This window comes from Salmo salar, chromosome 14 (assembly GCF_965601325.2).
Source record: "Salmo salar chromosome 14, fSalSal1, whole genome shotgun sequence".
NCBI classification, from domain to species: Eukaryota; Metazoa; Chordata; class Actinopteri; order Salmoniformes; family Salmonidae; genus Salmo; species Salmo salar.
This window is the reverse complement of record NC_138304.1, coordinates 36,736,174-36,756,221: the sequence shown is the minus strand read 5'-3', so window position 1 is coordinate 36,756,221 and position 20,048 is coordinate 36,736,174. Positions and strand designations below refer to the sequence as shown.

Sequence of the window (20,048 nt, the reverse complement as noted above, 5' to 3'; positions counted from 1 at the left end):
TGGATGTTTACCAAACTCTCTAAAAGTGGAAGTAATAAAGCTTCTCTTGAAAAAGCCAAACCTTGACCCTGAAAATATAAAAAAAAACTATCGGCCTATATCAAATCTCCCATTCCTCTCAAAAATGTTAGAAAAAGCTGTTGCAAAAAAAGCAACTCACTACCTTCCTGAAGACAAAATATGTATACGAAATGCTTCAGTCTGGTTTTAGACCCCATCATAGCACTGAGACTTTACTCATGAAGGTGGTAAATTACCTTTTAATGGCGTCAGACCAAGGCTCTGCATCTGTCCTCATGCTCCTAGACCTTAGTGTTGCTTTTGATACCATCGATCACCACATTCTTTTGGAGAGATTGAAAACCCAAATTGGTCTACACGGACAAGTTCTGGCCTGGTTTAGGTCTTACCTGTCGGAAAGATATGAGTTTGTCTCTGTGGATGGTTTGTCCTCTGACAAATCAACTGTCAAAGTTGGTGTTCCTCAAGGTTCCGTTTTAGGACCACTATTGTTTTCACTATATATTTTACCTCTTGGTGATGTCATTTGGAAACATAATGTTAACTTTCACTGCTATGCGGACGATACACAGCTGTACATTTCGATGAAAGATGGTGAATCCCCAAAATTGCCCTCCCTGGAAGCCTGTGTTTCAGACATAAGGAAGTGGATGGCGGCAAATGTTTTACTTTTAAACTCGAACAAAACATAGATGCTAGTTCTAGGTCCCAAGAAACTAAGAGATCTTCTGTTGGATCTGACAATTAATCTTGATGCTTGTACAGTTGTCTCAAATAAAACTGTGAAGGACCTTGGCATTACTCTGGACCCTGATCTCTCTTTTGATTAACATATCAAGACTGTTTCAAGGACAGCTTTTTTCCATCTACGGAACATTACAAAAATCTGAAACTTTCTGTCCAAAAATGATGCAGAAAAATTCATCTATGCTTTTGTCACTTCTTGATTAGACTGCTGCAATGCTCTACTTTCTGGCTACCTGGATAAAGCACTAAATAAACTTCAGTTAGTGCTAAACATGGTTGCTAGAATCTTGACTAGAACCAAAAAATTGGATCATATTACTCCTCTCATCTCTTCAGTAGGTCCTATGATTGAATGTAGTCTGGCTCAGGAGTGTGAAGGTGAACGGAAAGGCACTGGAGCAACAAACCGCCCTTGCTGTCTCTGCCTGGCCGGTTCCCCTCTCTCCACTGGGATTCTCTGCCTCTAACCCTATTACAGGGCCTGAGTCACTGGCTTACTGGTGCTCTTCCATGCCGTCCCTAGGAGGGGTGTGTAACTTGAGTGGGTTGAGTCACTGTGGTGATCTTCCCGTCTGGGTTGGCGCCTCCCTCGGGTTCGTGCCGTGGGGGAGATCTTCGTGGGCTATACTCGAGCTTGTCTCAAGGTAGTAAGTTGGTGGTTGAAGATATCCCTCTAGTGGTGTGGGGGCAGTGCTTTGGCAAAGTGGGTGGGGTTATATCCTGCCTGGTTGGCCCTGTCCAGGGGTATAGTCGGACGGGCCACAGAGTCTCCCGACTCCTCCTGTGTCAGCCTCCAGTAATTATGCTGCGATAGTTTGTGTCGGGGGGCTAGGGTCAGTCTGTTATATCTGGAGTATTTCTCCTGTCTTATACGGTGTTCTGTGTGAATTTAAGTATGCTCCCTCTAATTCTCACTCTCTCTTCTCTCTGAGGACTTGAGCCCTAGGACCATGCCTCAGGATGACCTGGCCTGATGACTCCTTGCTGTCCCCAGTCCACCTGGTCGTGCTGCTGATCCAGTTTCAACGGTTCTGCCTGCGGCTATGGAACCCTGACCTGTTCACCGGACGTGCTACCTTGTCCCGGACCTGCTGTTTTCGACTTTCTCTCTCTACCGCACCTGCTGTCTCTAACTCTGAATAATCGGCTATGAAAAGCCAACTGACATTTACTCCTGAGGTGCTGACCTGTTGCACCCTCTACAACCACTGTGATGATTATTTTTTGACCCTGCTGGTCATCTATGAACATTTGAACATCTTGGCCATGTACTGTTATAATCTCCACCCGGCACAGCCAGAAGAGGACTGGCCACTCCTCAGAGCCTGGTTCCTCTCAAGGTTTCTTCCTAGGTTCCTGCCTTTATAGGGAGTTTTTCCTAGCCACCATGGTTCTACATCTGCATTGCTTGCTGTTTGGGGTTTTAGGCTGAGTTTCTATATAGCACTTTGTGACATCGGCTAATGTAAAACAGGCTTTACAAATAGATTTGATTTGACCTAAGACAACAACATAGCATGGTATCAACACATGAAAACACAACATAGTAGCAACACAACACGGCAGCAGCACAACATTGTGGCAGTACAAAACATGGTACAAACATTATTGGGCACAGACAACAGCACAAAGGCCAAGAAGGTAGAGACAACAATACATCACGCAAAGCAGCCACAACTGTCAATAAGAGTGTCCATGATTGAGTCTTTGAATGATTATATAAACGAGAATTTGGTAGAAAGGTGCATATAATTAATTCAGTACAACTCATTAGGATTCCAGCCAGCCCCATCCATTGACTGTAGTCAAAGATGTTCTAATCTGTGGCGGTTCCATTCTATCGTCGCTGTGCCGTGGAGTTTTTTTGCGTCAGCTGTATCCTAATTGCTGCATTCACAACAGCTAGAAAATGGGCACTCAGAAAACTCACGACTTTCAATGCGTTCACGACAACTGGGAAGTCGAGCTCCGCCTCCGAATGGGAAAATATAGTTTTCAACGGTCATTCAACTCGGAATTCGATGTCAGAAACTCGGAAATCTTTCTCGAGCTCTGACCTTCCGACCTGAAAATCATTGACGTCATGATTTGACCTCGTTTTTCCCGGGTTCCCAGTTGTCTTGAAAGCACCATTAATATGAACTTTATTGTTCCCAAGCAGGAAGACATTGCACCAACACAGGTCGACGTGTCAGGAAACACTCGGGAGAAGTAAATGGGCTAAAGAAGCAGTTGGGAGACCAGTCTGCGAAAAATAAGAGTTTTATATGTTCAGCGTGAATTTGATACATTCATATATAGTTATCATTGCTTTCCTGTGATGTTGACCAAATTTGAGACGAAGTCGGCCCGTGTGAAAGGTAACGTTACGTTAGCAGCCTGTTAGCTAGCTAACGATGTTGCCCATGCAAAATGTTGTCATTTTTTTAGTGGTAAATTGATAAGACTAAGTTATTGATACGATTAGCAATGTCATGTCACTTTTTTTTTTTTTTTTTTAAATATCATTCATGACTTAACGTTAGTTGCTACCAAGGAAACGTATGCTATCTCAGCTAATGTTAACTAGCTAGCCAGCTAATGTTAGCAAGGTTTAGTTAACAAGTTAGCTAGCCAGTCAACACTTTCAGTTCATACCTCCGCTAGTTTTCAATTTCATTCATGTGATCTGCATGTGTATCATTGATGATGGTTTACTTGATGAAACTTTTGCCATTCATTGGTGTCTAACTTACTAATGTTAGTAAGCCAACATTATGAAACCATTTCTATTCCATAGGGCTGAGTTTCCACCCTAAACGGCCCTGGATCCTTGCTAGTCTTCACAATGGAGTCATACAGTTGTGGGACTATCGGATGTGCACACTGATTGACAAGTTCGATGAGCATGATGGTAAGAATGTGTTTTTCACATTTTTTAACATGAAAATGTAATTGACTTTGATTATTGATGATGCTTGTGATTTTATTGTGAAGGACCTGTCAGGGGAATTGATTTCCACAAGCAACAGCCTCTGTTTGTGTCTGGAGGAGATGACTACAAAATCAAGGTTTAGACATTCATACACCCTCACATTCTCCCTTGTACATGTTTTAATTGCAGAGAATACATTCTAAAACGTACTTGAAAAATGTGATAATGATGTCACTGCACTATTTACTATATCTCCCTTTACCAGGTGTGGAACTACAAGCTGCGGCGTTGCCTCTTCACTCTTCTTGGACATCTGGACTACATCCGCACCACCTTCTTCCATCATGTGAGTCCTTATTTTTTCACTCTCAAAATGGCTAGCCTACATCCATTCTGTTGTCACTTACATGAAGACCCAACCTTTAAATGTCATGTTATCCCATAGTTTCACGTTCTTGCATAGAATTCCATATAGGCCTAATAATGCATTCTGAAACTCATTCCTTTCCTTTCTCCAGGAGTATCCATGGATTTTGAGTGCCTCAGATGACCAGACCATCCGTATCTGGAACTGGCAGTCCAGGACCTGTGTCTGGTAAGTCAGTGCCTGAGCCAAGTGTTGGCACCTCACTGAAACACTTGTGTCTATTGTTTTTCTAATTGTAATTTCTGTGTTTCTGTCCTGCAGTGTACTGACAGGGCATAATCACTATGTGATGTGTGCTCAGTTCCACCCCTCTGAGGACCTAGTGGTGTCGGCCAGCCTGGACCAGACCGTGCGTGTGTGGGATATCTCCGGTGAGGGCGTGGGGATGGGACTCAGGGTTGTGGGTGGGCAGTGAGGTTTGGGGATGGGGCTGGGTGGTATGGAGTGGAAGGCGGAGACACGTCCTTAACCCCTCCTTCCTCTCCTCCTTGTAGAGAATTAATCTCTGGGCTTTTTGCAGAAACACCTCTCCTTAGTTGAGATGGACAGTTGACTAGAGTGAAAATTATAGTTTTAGAATAGGGAAAACTGATGAAGAGAGCCTAGTTATGAACAGAACTAAAGACCTTTCACTGAAGATTTGTAGAAGGGGTTAAAATGAGGTAAGAAAGGTAACACTAGATGATGTGAGAAATATGGAGAGCGAGAATATGGGAGAGGTGTTTCTGTGCTTCTGCATGTTTTAATATTTACTTTTCTTTGGTGTTTCTTGCCTGTCTTTGTCACTCTTCTCATTCACTGACCCATTTTAGGTCTCTAAGTGTCCTACCTCATTCTCAACACACACTACACGTAATCCTGTCGCCAGGCTGTTGGCCATCACAATTGCACCCTTCAAATACCCCAAGTAAACTGTATTAGCCATCAGCTCTGTGCTACCACTCACTACTAACTGCTCTCATTGATGAGAAGAACACATACCTCACAATCGTACTAATTAAGCAATAAGGCCCCAGGGGGTGTGGTATACAACCAATATACCACAGTAAAGGGTTCTTATGCGCAACGCGGAGTGCCTGAATACAGCCCTTAGCTGTGGTGTATTGGCCATATACCACAAACCCCAGAGGTGCCTTAATACTATTATAAACTGGTTACCAATGTAATTAGTGCAGTAAAAATAAATGTCTTGTCATATCTGTGGTATACGGTCTGGCTGACAGCCGTGGTATACTGTATCAATCAGCATTCAGGGCTCGATCCACCCAGTTTATAATAAGTAATAAACCTGCACGATATAATGCTCAATCTGTGCAGCGCACAATGTCTCCATGGCACAGTCAGTAATACTGTAAGTAGCCATAACATCCCTGCTTTGGATTACTTTGACTGGTAAATGATAAGCTTGTTGGTCAGGAAGCATGCACTCTTGGCGTGACAGAAACCTCACAGCAGCAGTAAGATGTTTTGTTTGTAGCAGTATCTAACCCAAGCATGGACTCAAACACTACTCACCCTCCTGACATTCAACGCCCCATCAGAGCACCTCTTTACAACCCCAACCACCACCTCCACCAGCCCATCCGTCAAATCCACCTCTTCCCACTTCCGCTTGTCACCTGTCCCCATGCTCCCCCAGGAAACATCCACACCTGCACATGGGTTCCTAGTGCAGTTCTCCTTCATGAATCCTCTTCTTGATCCTGTTGGGTTATCTGTTCACCACGTGATTTCTCTGGGCTGGAGACACTGACGCACACTGTTCTCTCTAGATTAAGTGTGTGTTCTGACTCGAGTCCTGGGTGTCATCTCTTTTGTGATTTGATTAATTTAGGGCTGTCCCCGACAGGAATAAGTCTTGGTTGACCGAAAGTTCTGTTCTTTCGACCAATTGTGGTATTTTTAAATATGTGTTTTTCCATATATAGACACCCTATGTGTTTTAATAAAATCAACTAAATATGCATTGAGCTTGTCTGATGCGTTAAGCTCACTGTTTGCTAAAATAACATTTTACATTTAAGTCATTTAGCAGACGCTCTTATCCAATAAGACACAAATGTCTCGACCATCCTCCTCCCGCTCATACTGGTTTTCGCAAATTCTGCTGTTACACTCCTGAAGTTGCTGGTAATAGGCAACATGAGGAGTCTGCAAACTTTTTCCTGTAGAATGCCAATTTATCTTACCATTTCTACCGATCTGTGTGCCAGTTATGGTTTTCATATGCACATTTGCAATATTCTGAGTAGATAGCCCGGCCATCACAGGCTAGCTATTTTGACACCCACCAAGTTTGGTACTCAACAAACTCAGATTTACTATAAGAAAAATTGGATTACCTTTGCTGTTCTTTGTCAGAATGCACTCCCAGGACTTCTACTTCAACAACAAATGTTGGTTTGGTTCCAAATAATCCATAGTTGTATCCAAATAGCGGCGTTTTGTTCGTGCGTTCAAGACACTATCCGAAGGGTGACGCGCCGGCGCATATCGTGACAAAAAAAATTCAAAATATTCCATTACCGTACTTCGAAGCATGTCAAACGCTGTTTAAAATAAATTTTTATGCGATTTTTCGCGTAAAATAGCGATAATATTCAGACCGGGAGTCGTTGTTTTCGTTCAAAGACTGAAAATGTGAAATGGAACTCTTCACGCGCACACCCGTCTCATTGTTCTCAGATCGACCACTATCCAAATGCGCTACTGTTTTTCAGCCATGGACTGCAAAGTCATCATTCAACGTTCTGGCGCCTTGTGAGAGCCTTTGGGAGCCTTAGAAAGTGTCACGTTACAGCAGAGATCCTCTGTTTTCAATAAAGAGGCTAAAGAAGGCCAAGAAATGGTCAGAGAGGGCACTTCCTGTTTGGAATCTTCTCAGGTTTTGGCCTGCCATATGAGTTCTGTTATACACAGACACCATTCAAACAGTTTTAGAAACTTTAGGGTGTTTTCTATCCAAATCAAAGAATTATATGCATATTCTAGTTTCTGGGCAGGAGTAATAAACAGATTAAATCGGGTACGTTTTTTATCCGGCCGTGAAAATACTGCCCCCTATCCATAACAGGTTAAACAGCATGATCATTACACAGGTGCAGCTTGTGCTGGGGACAATTAAAGGCCAAGTCCATATTATGGCAAGAACAGCTCAAATAAGCGAAGAGAAACAACAGTCCCTCATTACTTTTAAGACATACCACCCTGCATCCCACTGCTGGCTTGCTTCTGAAGCTAAGCAGGGTTGGTCCTGGTCAGTCCCTGGAAGTGGTGTTGGAGGGCCAGTAGGAGGCATGCTTCCTCTGGTCTGACTCTCTGAGGTCATTAAAGATCCCATTGCACTTATCGTAAGAGTAGGGGTGTTAACCCTGGTGTCCTGGCTAAATTCCCAATCTGTCCCTCATACCATCACGGCCACCACAATTGGCTCATTCATCCCCCTCCTATCCCCTGAAACTATTCCCCAGGTCGTTGCTGTAAATGAGAATGTGTTCAGTCAACTTACCTGGTAAAATAAAGGTAAAATAAACATGAAGGTCAGTCAATCCAGAAAATGTCAAGAACTTTGAAAGTTTCTTCAAATGGAATTCCAAAAACCATCTCGCACTATGATGAAACTGGCTCTCATGAGGACTGCCACAGGGAAGGAAGACCCAGAGGTAACTGCCTCAGAACAAGTTCATTAGATTTACCAGCCTCGGAAATTGCAACCCAAATAAATGCTTCAGAGTTCAAGTAACGCGACACAGCTCAACATCAACTGTTCAGAAGAGACTGCGGAATCAGGTCTTCATGGTTGAATTGCTACAAAGAAACCACTCATAAAGGACACCAATAATAAGAGACTTGCTAGGGCCAAGAAACACGAGCAATGGACGTTAGACCGGTGGAAATCTGTCCTTTGGTCTGATGAGGCCAAATTTTGGAATTTTGGTTCCAACCGCCGCGTCTTTGTGAGATGCAGAGTAGGTGAACGGATGCTCTCTGCATGTGTGGTTCCCACCTTGAAGCTTGGAGGTGGGGATGCTTTGCTGGTGACGCTGTGTATGATTTGTTTAGAATTCAAGGCACACTTAACCAGCATGGCTACCACAGCATTCTGCAGCAATACTCAGTCCCACTAAGCGCAAGCCACGTGGGATGATCATTTGTTTTTCAACAGGACATTGACCCAAAACACACCTCCAGGCTATGTAAGGGCTATTTGACCAAGGAGTGATGTTGTGCTGCATCAGATGACCTGGCCTCCACAATCACCCGACCTCAACCCTATTGAGATGGTTTGGGATGAGTTGGACCACAGAGTGAAGGAAAAGCAGCCAACAAGTGCTCAGCATATGTGGGAACTCCTTCAAGACTGTTGGAAAAGCATTTCAGGTGAAGTGGGTTGAGAGAATGCGAAGAGCGTGCAAAGCTGTGGCTACTTTGAAGAATCTCAAATATAAAATATCTGTTTTGTTTAACACTTTTGGTTACTACATGATTCCATGTGTTTTTTTATCGTTTGGATGTCTTCGCTATTATTCTACAATATAGTAAAATTTTAATAAAAACCCTTGAATGAGTATGTGCCAAACTTTTGACTGGTACTGTATTAATGGGGGAATTGACAGACAGTAGCAAACAATTCACACTATGAAGTTATGAAAAAATGTACGTGGCACCACAATGGCTTATTCGCGATGGATTAGTCTACCGCTCAATTTATTTAAAAAAAATTGGTCAACCAACAGCCAGTCGAATAATTTGGGTCAGCCCTAGATTAACTGTAATCCAATGACAGGAGAACTGTGATGCTCTTTGTGTTGTTGATTAATTAATCAACAATCAACTCTGACTGTTTGATGTGCTGAATATGGTGATAGTGTTCCTCCTGTACTCGAGTTAGGACCACACCGAGAACACTGGTTGTGTCCCTGCTCTTCAGCGTGTGTGTGTGTGTTCGGTAATTCAACAGCTACGTTTGTGTGTTTAGTATGATCAGAGATCTCTATCTTTGCCTCTTGTTGATGGTATCTATTTTAGAGTGTATTAACGTATCATGTTCTGTCTCCTTTCTCCCTGACCTGTATCTGGGTGCCCCTGTGTAACACATATATGGATTCCCCTTGTCCGTGGTGCTATGCATGTTGGTTCCAGGTCTGAGGAAGAAGAACCTCTCTCCCGGTGCCGTGGAAACTGATGTGCGAGGCATCTCTGGTGTCGATCTGTTCGGAGCATCCGATGCCGTTGTCAAACACGTGCTCGAGGTAAGAGTCTGTTTTGAGTCTCTCTGTAAGACATTGATGTCTATTGATGGTACTTTAGTTGTGCTTCAGAACTGCTATAGGCAAAGATCTATATAAGGAGAGTGTTGTGAGCACTGAGCAGATCACTGAAATGAATAGTAATGTTATTGGTAGGCCCAGGAGTTTGTGCTTACTAAGAAAAAGTCTGGGCCAGTTGTGAGCCATGTGAGTTTCCCTCTCTCCCTGCAGGGTCACGATCGTGGGGTCAACTGGGCCGCCTTCCATCCCACCATGCCCCTCATCGTCTCAGGGGCTGACGACCGGCAGGTCAAGATCTGGAGGATGAACGGTAAGTAGAATGGGTCATTCCATGAAATTAGTCCCTTTTGCGTCCCTTTGATATTTCAGGTAGGAATTGTGCACCAATATTGAATTTTAAAAGCCTGATATATTAAATTTAGTGCTCTTTACTATTGACCACATGGAAAATTCAAATCTTGCAATTCAATACATATTTCTTTTTTATATGAATAAAGACTCGCTAAACTGCCAAAATTCTGTATTTTGACATGTCCCTCTGTGCACCCTCTATGACATAGGAACATTTTAACCACTTAATTAAACCTCTTTGGGCTAGCATCCCACCTCGACAACATCCGGTGAAATTGCAGAGTGCGAAATACAAAAATCGTAATATTAAACATTCATGAAAATACAAGTGTCTTACATCGTTTTAAAAGCTTAACTTCTTGTTAATCCAACCGCCTTGTCAGATTTTAAAAAGGCTTTACAGCGAAAGCATACCATGCGATTATCTGAGGACAGCGCCCTGCATACACCAGCATTAAAAACATTTTTCAAACCAGCAGAGGCATCACAAAAATCAGAAATAGCGATAAAATAAATCACTTACCTTTGAAGATCTTCCTCTGTTTGCAATCCCAAGGGTCCCAGCTACACAACAAATGGTCGTTTTGATTGATAAAGTCCTTCTTTATATCCCAAAAGGTCAGTTTTAGTTGGCGCGTTTGATTCAGTAACCCACCGTTCCACTCGTTCAACATGCAGACAAAGGAATCCCAAAAGTTACCGGTAAACGTCGTCCAAACAAGTCATACAACGTTTCTAATCAATCCTCAGGTACCCTAATATGTAAATAAATGATCAAATTTAAGACGGAATGTAGTATGTTCAATACCGGAGATAAATAACGAAGTGCGTGCCCTCATTCACGTGCGGCACAAGACTAGAGTCCTAATGAGAGACACCTTGAAAAACTACAACTACTTGCTAATTTTTCAAAAAACAAGCCTGAAACCCTTTCTAGAGACTGTTGACATCTAGTGAAAGCCATAGGAACTGCAATCTGAGAGATATTTATTTGTATATCCTCATATACAAGTATTGAAATGGCCTGTGATCTCAAAAAACAAACATCTGGATGGATTTTCCTTGGGTTTTCACCTGCCGTATCAGTTCTGTTATACTCGCATACATTATTTTAACAGTTTTAGAAACTTCAGAGTTTTCTATCCAATGCTGCCAATTATATGCATATCCGAGCTTCTGGGCCTGCGTAACAGGCAGTTTACTTTGGGCACGTCATTCATCCGAATTTCCGAATACTGCCCCCAAGCCCTAAAGTTTTAACCCCAAAATGTTTTCACCATCATTAACACCGTATCCATCCACAGTTTTTATGTGAGTAAAGTCATACCGTATAAAAAAAAACGAATCACGTCAGCTGCGATGGAGACAGGAAGTTTATGTACAATATTTTTTTTTTTTATGCTGACAGAATTTGTTCGTTAGACATGGTGGGATCTTTTTGTGTCTGTAAAATGAATTATGCGAGAAATGGCGGTGGAAATATCGATAATAATCATCATACCAAAGAGAACTTGGAGTCACGATAATAAAGTGTGTGTGTGTGGTCCTCCCACTATGACTCGGGAAACCATTCAGTTCAGGCTTTGGTTCAGGAAACCATTCAGGCTTCAAATTAAATAAGTCATGGTGAAAGTGCACAGTAATGTTGACGCTCCTTTCCAAAAAATATCTTGGGTCTTATTCTGGTGACATGATGATCGATGTTTGACAAATATTCTCACGCTTATACATAATAATCTCATGTTGACTAGCCTACCCGCACCGTATCTGCGAGCTGTTGGCTAGTGCGCACGTGCGAAGGCTAGAGCAGTCATATTTGCGATTTAACGCAACAGTTGAAAATGCGATGGAAACATTGAACTTTAGAATTTTATTTGGTACATGAAAACTTGAACGGAAAAAAATAAGTTTTGTGTGCACCTCTTCATCACGCACCTATTTTTATTCGCATGAAGTCAGTTTGGTGAAAACACTACAACATTTCTTTATGCGGATTCTAGAATATTCGCATGAAACTGTCGCTAATTGGATGGAAACCTAGCTACTGTAAAGCCAGAGTTATTTTGTTGCTTTGACAGTCATTTCTGAACATTATTTATTTCATGGGATTCATTTTAAGGTAAAACGAGGTACAGGTTGTCTTTTTAAGGTCAACCCTGTTACATAACCTGAACTCTTGTTATAATAAGGTGAAACTATTCCTTTTTTAACAATAAAAAGAAACATTGAACATCTAATAGTCAAATCATACTGTAAAATCAGGTGAGCTGATTCTACTCTTTTTGGCCATTTTCTGTTTTGCGGTGGAAAACTTGAGTGGGTCGAGCATAACACGTCAACCCTGTTACCCATAGATGGGCTAGAAATGTTTTAACAATTTCTTTTTTTTTTTGTGACGCTTTCATTGAATTGTCCCTCGCTGTTGCACACAAGAAGCATCCATTCACCCTGTTACTTTATTTGGCACTTAATAGGCACTTGCTATCGTCATTTTTATTATTTAACCTCTTGAGATGGGAAGACATGTTTTTTATTAAGTTGAACATGTGCTCTTTATGACAGAAGGGTAGGGTTATTTATTTTTTACACTATCCAAAAGGGTACTCATTTCGTGGAACAACCCAGATAATGAATTGTCTTCACTATGTACGTTTATGAACTGCAGATAAAAAAAATAAAAATAAAGATACAGTGCTATTTAAAGAACATGCTTGGTTGCTGATTTTAAATGTAAAAAAAATAATTCTCCTTAAGATCCTAGCAATTTTTTTTACTTGATTGTCTTACTTTGTCCCCTTCCCCAGAGTCCAAGGCATGGGAACTGGACACCTGCAGGGGCCACTACAACAATGTGTCCTGTGCTGTCTTCCACCCCCGCCAGGAGCTCATCCTGTCCAACTCTGAGGACAAGAGTATCCGTGTGTGGGACATGTCCAAAAGGACCGGTGTCCAGACCTTCCGCAGGGACCACGACCGTTTCTGGGTGCTGGGGGCTCACCCCAACCTCAATCTATTTGCTGCTGGTAAGTGACTTACACATAATGATAACATTATGGTGCTTTTTAATGTGCTCAAAGTAGATTACATTGTAAGGCGGTTGGAGCTGATAGTCTTGAATCTTGACCCACCTCATATGCAGATAGACAATATTGCTGCACTTCATTTCACTGTCTTTCAGTGACCGTGTGTTGGAGGCATTTGTTAATTAGAAGTGGAGTGTGTAACCAGGCTGTTTGTCCTCCAGGTCATGACAGTGGTATGCTGGTGTTTAAGCTGGAGCGTGAGCGTCCGGCCTATGCTGTATACGGCAACATGCTCTACTATGTCAAGGACCGCTTCCTGCGCCAGCTCGACTTCAACAGCAGCAAGGACACCGCTGTCATGCAGCTGCGCAGGTGTGTGTGCATATGCATGCTCATATAATACTGCAAAGTCTTTATTGTCCTGAAACTGAGTTCTGAAGGATGAGTGACTGCTTGCCATTTTGTAAAAGAATGAAAGAGGTCAGCTGGTTTTGTCATTATGTGGAATCTAACCACGTTCTGTTTTTCTACTAGTGGGTCAAAGTTCCCAGTGTTCAGCATGTCTTACAACCCTGCAGAGAATGCTGTCCTGCTCTGCACTGTGAGTCTCGCTCTTAAAAAGAAGTGTATACACATAATAGGTTATACAGTATAGTCGTGGCCAAAAGTTTTGAATTACACCAATATTAATTTTCAAAGTCTGCTGCCTCAGTTTGTATGATGGACATTTGCATATACTCCAGAATGTTATGAAGAGTGATCAGATGAATTGCAATTAATTGCAAAGTCCCTCTTTGCCATGGAAATGAACTGAATCCCCAAAAAACATTTCCACTACATTTCAGCCCTGCCACAAAAGGACCAGCTGACATCATATCAGTGATTTTCTCGTTAACACAGGTGTGAGTGTTGACGAGGACAAGGCTGGAGATGACTCTGTCATGCTGATTGAGTTTGAATAACAGACTGGAAGCTTAAAAAGGAGGGTAGTGGAATCATTGTTCTTCCTCTGTCAATCATGTTTACCTGCAAGGAAACACGTGCCGTCATCATTGCGTTGCACAAAAAGGGCTTCACAGGCAAGGATATTGCTGCGAGTAAGATTGCACCTAAATCAACCATTTATTGGATGATCAAGAACATCAAGGAGAGCGGTTCAATTGTTGTGAAGAAGGCTTCAGGGCGCCCAAGAAAGTCCAGCAAGCGCTATGACCTTCTCCTAAAGTTGATTCAACTGCGGGATCAGGGCACCACCAGTACAGAGCTTGCTCAGGAATGGCATCAGGCAGGTGTGAGTGCATCTGCATGCACAATGAGGCGAAGACTTTTGGAGGATGGCCTGGTGTCAAGAAGGGCAGCAAAGAAGCCACTTCTCTCCAGGAAAAAACATCAGGGACAGACTGATATTCTGCAAAAGGTACAGGGATTGGACTGCTGAGGACTGGGGTAAAGTCATTTTCTCTGAATCCCCTTTCCGATTGTTTGGGGCATCCGGAAAAAAGCTTGTCCGGAGAAAACAAGGTGAGTGCTACCATCAGTCCTGTGTCATGCCAACAGTAAAGCATCCTGAGACCATTCATCTGTGGTGTTGCTTCTCAGCCAAGGGAGTGGGCTCACTCACAATTTTGCCTACGAACACAGCCATGAATAAAGAATGGTACCAACACATCCTCCAAGAGCAACTTCTCCCAACCATCCAGGAACAGTTTGGTGACGAACAATGCCTTTTCCAGCATGATGGCGCACCTTGCCACAAGGCAAAAGTGATAACTAAGTGGCTTGGGGAAGAAAACATAAATATTTTGGGTCTATGGCCAGGAAACTCCCCAGACCTTAATCCCATTGAGAACTTGTGGTCAATCCTCAAAAGGCGGGTAGACGACATAACCCCACAAATTCTGACAAACTCCAAGCATTGGTTATGCAAGAATGGGCTTCCATCAGTCAGGATGTGGCCTAGAAGTTAATTGACAGCATGCCAGGGCGGATTACAGAGGTCTTGAAAAAATACGGGTCAACACTGCAAATATTGACTCTTTGCATCAACTTCATGTAATTGTCAATAAAAGCCTTTGACACGTATGAAATGCTTGTAATTATACTTCAGTATTCCATAGTAACATCTGTCAAAAATATCTAAAGACACTGAAGCAGCAAACTTTGTGGAAATTAATATTTGTGTCATTCTCAAAACTTTTGTCCACGACCTGTACACACACACTCAATTTAGACACGGTTTCTTTAGTTGTTGAAAATGTAAGGCCGTGTCTCTTGCAGAGGGCAACCAACCTGGAGAACAGCACCTATGACCTGTATGCCATTCCCAAAGAGAGCGACTCTCAGAACCCAGATGGTAAAGCTGCACCCTCATTCTCTCGTATAGTGAGACAGCATCTGTGAAGTGTTAATGTCATTCCAGTTTCATATCCTGTTTTTTAGATTATGAAAACCCACTAAACCCATGTTCATTCTTTTTTCCCCCTCAGCTCCTGAGGGGAAGAGGTCCTCTGGTCTGACCGCAGTCTGGGTCGCAAGGAACAGGTTTGCTGTTCTGGACCGCATGCATTCTGTAAGTGTGTGTGCACATTATTAAATTGTATTTGTAATTTCTGGGCCAATGGCTGTAGTTATTCTAAATATGGGTATGGTACATTTGAGTGGTCAGAGGATGACTATAATAATGATGGTGAACCCTGCTCTCCCTCCAGCTGCTGATCAAGAACCTGAAGAATGAGATTGTGAAGAAGGTGCAGGTGCCCAGCTGTGAGGAGATCTTTTACGCCGGGACAGGCTCCCTGCTGCTGCGTGACGCAGATGGGGTCACCCTCTTCGACGTGCAGCAGAAGCGCTCGCTGGCCACCGTGAAGATCGCCAAGGTCAAGTATGTGGTGTGGAGTGCTGATACCAGCCACGTGGCCCTGCTGGCTAAACACGGTACGTACTGTACACACTCTAAACACACTCAGATCTATATCAGGATTACACTCTTATCTGTCCTCTACTTTCTCTACAGCTTGGCTGTCAAGGTTTTGGGCCCTCTTGCTGTTTTTAAACATCACGATTCACTCTCTATAGCTGTTGTCAACTATCCTATATTTACACCCTTTTTAGCTTTTCCCTCGCTCTCTAGTACCCCAGATTTACCTGCTATTAAATCTGTTGATAAAGCTCTGCTTTCCTCTGCAGCCATTATGATCTGCAACAGGAAGCTGGAGAGTCTGTGCAACATCCATGAGAACATCCGTGTGAAGAGTGGAGCCTGGGACGAGAGTGGTGTTTTCATTTACACCACATCTAACCACATCAAATACGCCCTCACCTCAGGGTAATGCACAAGACGCCACTAACGCACACTTTATTCAGAGTATATTCGAAGTACAGTATATTGATTCATTCCCTTCCTAGTCCTTTGTGAACATACTGGATTATGAAAGCTGTTTACTCCTTCAGTGATGCGTTTGAGAGACGAGAGGAGTTCCAACTTTTCTAATCACACTCTACTCTTGTCTGTAGTGATCATGGTATCATCCGGACTCTGGACCTGCCCATCTACGTGACCCGGGTCAGAGGCAACAGCGTCTACTGTCTTGACCGTGAGTGCAGGCCCCGTGTGCTGACCATCGACCCCACAGAGTACCGCTTCAAACTGGCCCTGGTCAACCGCAAATATGAAGAGGTGAGAACGATGCAATTCAGTGCTCCTATCTCTTAGAGTTAACATGGTCATCGCTTTTTCTTTTAGACTGACTTTGTGACCCCTGACCTTTGTCTCCTCCAGGTTCTGCACATGGTGCGTAACGCCAAGCTGGTTGGCCAGTCCATCATCTCCTACCTGCAGAAGAAGGGTTACCCTGAGGTAGCCCTGCACTTTGTCAAGGATGAGAAGACCCGCTTCAGTCTGGCTCTGGAGTGTGGCAACATTGAAGTGAGTTTGAGACCCCAGGTTTCATTGGGAATCTCTTGAGATCATCTGTGTGAAACACTGTGTGATGTAATTTTTCCTTTGTGTCTGTAGGTGGCGTTGGAGGCTGCCAAGGCTCTGGATGAGAGAGGCTGCTGGGAGCGGCTGGGCGAGGCTGCGCTGCTGCAGGGTCACCACCAGGTTGTGGAGATGTGCTACCAGAGGACCAAGAACTTCGACAAGCTCACCTTCCTCTACCTCATCACTGGTAACCTTGCCAAGCTCCGCAAGATGATGAAGATCGGTAAGAGATCATTTTTTTGTCTTTTGTTTGACTGATGGTGTGTTTCTGAGTTGTATGACTGACGTCTGTGTGGTGTTGCAGCTGAGATCAGGAAGGACATGAGTGGACACTACCAGGGTGCTCTGTATCTGGGGGACGTCAGCGAGAGAGTTCGCATCCTGAAGAACTGTGGCCAGAGTGAGTCCCCCTTAATTCACACGCACCTCAATCGCTCTCCCACTCCCTCGACATTTCTGACACAAGACTCTTGTTTCTGGTGCTTTTGGTCTAAATTGCTTGTCTGTAACTCTGATCTCTCTGTGGCTGTCTTCCAAATGTAGAGTCACTGGCATATCTGACTGCTGCTACCCACGGGATGGACGAAGAGGCAGAAGCCCTGAAAGAGACATTTGACCTGGAGAAGGAGACTGTCCCTGAGGTGGACCTCAATGCCCAGCTGCTGCAGCCACCACCTCCTATCAACCCCCTGGATACCAACTGGCCCCTGCTTACTGTGTCCAAGGGCTTCTTCGAGGGAGCCATTGCAGCCAAAGGTGAGTGAGTCCCCAGCCCTGACACTCCATGCACTGATTTGAGTTTAGATGTAATGTTGTAATGTGCCATGTCAGCATGGCGTGTATTGAGTTGAAAATGTTTTTACATGTATGTTGGAGTGGGAAGTGGTCAGAGTATTTGTTGCGTAGAGATGTTAAATGTGTTTTTGTGTGTGATTCAGGGAAGGCTGGTCAGATGGCTGCAGACATGGATGTTGATACCCCAGGAGGAGAGGGCTGGGGAGAGGACGCAGAGCTTCAGCTGGATGAGGGTGAGTCAGTCAGTCGAAGTAGAGACATCTGATGGACCCTGCCTGTTACCCCATCTCTTCCTATGTTCATCTCATTTCTCTGCTCTGTTTCCATCAGATGGCTTCATGGATGCCCAGGATGGATTAGGAGAGGAAGGAGGTGCAGCGAAGGAGGAAGGAGGAGGTTGGGAGGTGGAGGAAGATCTGGACCTTCCTCCAGAGCTGGTGAGATGATTATCTTCTTTGACATCAGTTCTGTCTTGACAATTTGGCTTAAGGAATGCAAATTGTAGCAGGAATGATGACATGTCAGTTTGAGAACGTTTATTTTCTCTACCACTAGGAGTTGTCAGCTGGCGCTGGAGGAGGGGCTGAAGATGGTTTCTTTGTCCCGCCCACTAAGGGCATGAGCCCCACCCAGCTGTGGTGCAACAACTCCCAGCTCCCTGTGGACCATGTTCTGGCTGGCTCATTTGAGACCGCCATGAGGGTAAGCTCACACACACACACACACACACACACACACACACACACACACACTTTATACAGGTTTATACTTTGTACTAAAGTCTCTCTCTTCCTCTACTTTTCAGTTGCTCCATGACCAGGTTGGGGTGGTGCAGTTTGGGCCCTATAAGCAGCTGTTCATGCAGACTCTGTCCCGCGGGCGGACCTGCTACCTGGGCCTGCCTTCTCTACCCTGCCTGCGTGGTAACCCCCAGAGGAACTGGAAGGACTGTGGGACCAAGCAAGGGCTGCCTGCCGTGGGTCTTCGTCTTTCTGACCTCATCGCCCGCCTGCAGCAGTGCTACCAGCTCACCACTGCCGGCCGCTTCGAGGAGGCTGTTGAACGCTTCCGCGCCATCCTGCTGTCTGTGCCACTGCTGGTGGTCGACAACAAGCAGGAGATCGCAGAGGTATGCAGACTTGTTTTAGAGTGAAATGATTTCATTGTGGTCAATCTTATTTACTGCGGTTAATCAAGTGTGGGCCGGATGGTAGTTGGTGGTGGTTACCTGATGAGGTTACTGTCTCTCTTAGGCTCAGCAGCTGATCACAATCTGCAGAGAATACATTGTTGGCCTCACCATGGAAACAGAAAGGAAGAAGTTGCCTAAAGACACATTGGACCAGCAGAAGAGGCTGTGTGAGGTATTGTCATTGTTTCTCTACTTCCCATCTCACCCGTTAAGTCCCTAATCATAAGAGTTTACTACCCAGTAGTCTTTTAATTATTGTATTTGATTGTTATTTTCAGATGGCAGCTTACTTCACCCACTGCAGTCTCCAGCCAGTCCACATGGTCCTGGTCTTACGTACGGCACTAAATCTGTTCTTCAAACTGAAGAACTTCAAGACAGCTGCCAGTTTTGCCCGTCGCCTGCTTGAACTAGGACCCAAACCAGAGGTGGCACAGCAGGTAACAATCTAACTTGTTTGTCTGTATGTAAAATAGTTATTTCCATATTGTCACTTTTACCCTCTCTATCGCTGTCTTTTAGACACGTAAGATCTTGGCAGCATGCGAGAAGACACTGACAGATGCTCACCAGCTGAACTACGACCCCCACAATCCATTTGACCTGTGCGCTGCCTCCTACACGCCCCTATACCGTGGACGCCCCGTGGAGAAGTGCCCTCTGTCTGGGGCCTGCTACTGCCCCCCCTACAAAGGCCAGGTCTGCAGGGTCACACAGGTCAGTCAAGAGAACTTCTGTACTGTGTTATGTACACAAAGCCCCTCCTATTTAGAAGTGTCCTGCTTTTATGTAAATGTTGTATTAATTGCTTTGTCAGTCTTAAAACAGAGTTTAGACATCGCCTTCCCAGTGATATCTCTGACCCTTTAACCTTATTTCCAAGGTGACGGAGATCGGAAAAGATGTGATTGGTCTGCGTGTCAGCCCCCTGCAGTTCCGTTAGAGGACACGAAGAGAACCAGGGAAGAACGGCATTGATCAGAGAAACACATCCACACTTTATTCTATATATACAGTTTTTCTCACCAGGGTTGGAGAGAACAAAACATGCTTGATAGGATGACGTGATTTATTGGTGAGAGAATTCTTTATATTAAGCATTTACATTTTTCAGACTGTCTGCTTCACTTTTCCTGTAATGCTGTACTTGTGAGTGCCATGTAATCTCTGCTCCAATGATTGAGAATTGTGGTTTTATTAGAACCCTACTAGCCATCCCTGTTGGTCTCTTTCTGACTTGTATACACCATCAAATGTAAATCACTGCTTTGTGTAACTCGTTAAATAAAATTGTTGTGTGCACCATTCTTTAATTCCACATGTATC

General features: G+C 44.0%; 1 protein-coding gene across 2 annotated transcripts; it reads left to right on the top strand.

The window, feature by feature from the left end:
* The first annotated feature begins 2,924 nt into the window (after positions 1-2,924).
* On the top strand, positions 2,925-20,029 carry copa (coatomer protein complex, subunit alpha). 2 transcript variants are annotated; one of them, XM_014140665.3, is made up of 28 exons: positions 2,925-3,128; positions 3,548-3,661; positions 3,745-3,818; positions 3,948-4,028; positions 4,201-4,277; positions 4,371-4,480; positions 9,252-9,361; positions 9,590-9,689; positions 12,535-12,753; positions 12,975-13,125; positions 13,288-13,354; positions 15,031-15,106; positions 15,240-15,322; positions 15,462-15,687; positions 15,940-16,078; positions 16,267-16,429; positions 16,532-16,678; positions 16,769-16,958; positions 17,040-17,135; positions 17,279-17,491; positions 17,674-17,763; positions 17,861-17,967; positions 18,086-18,232; positions 18,336-18,659; positions 18,784-18,894; positions 19,001-19,162; positions 19,245-19,439; positions 19,606-20,029. In XM_014140665.3, the coding sequence occupies exons 1-28, from the start codon at positions 3,089-3,091 to the stop codon at positions 19,663-19,665; spliced, it is 3,672 nt and encodes a 1,223-aa protein (XP_013996140.1). In that variant the 5' UTR covers positions 2,925-3,088; the 3' UTR covers positions 19,666-20,029.
* The last annotated feature ends 19 nt before the right edge of the window (positions 20,030-20,048 follow it).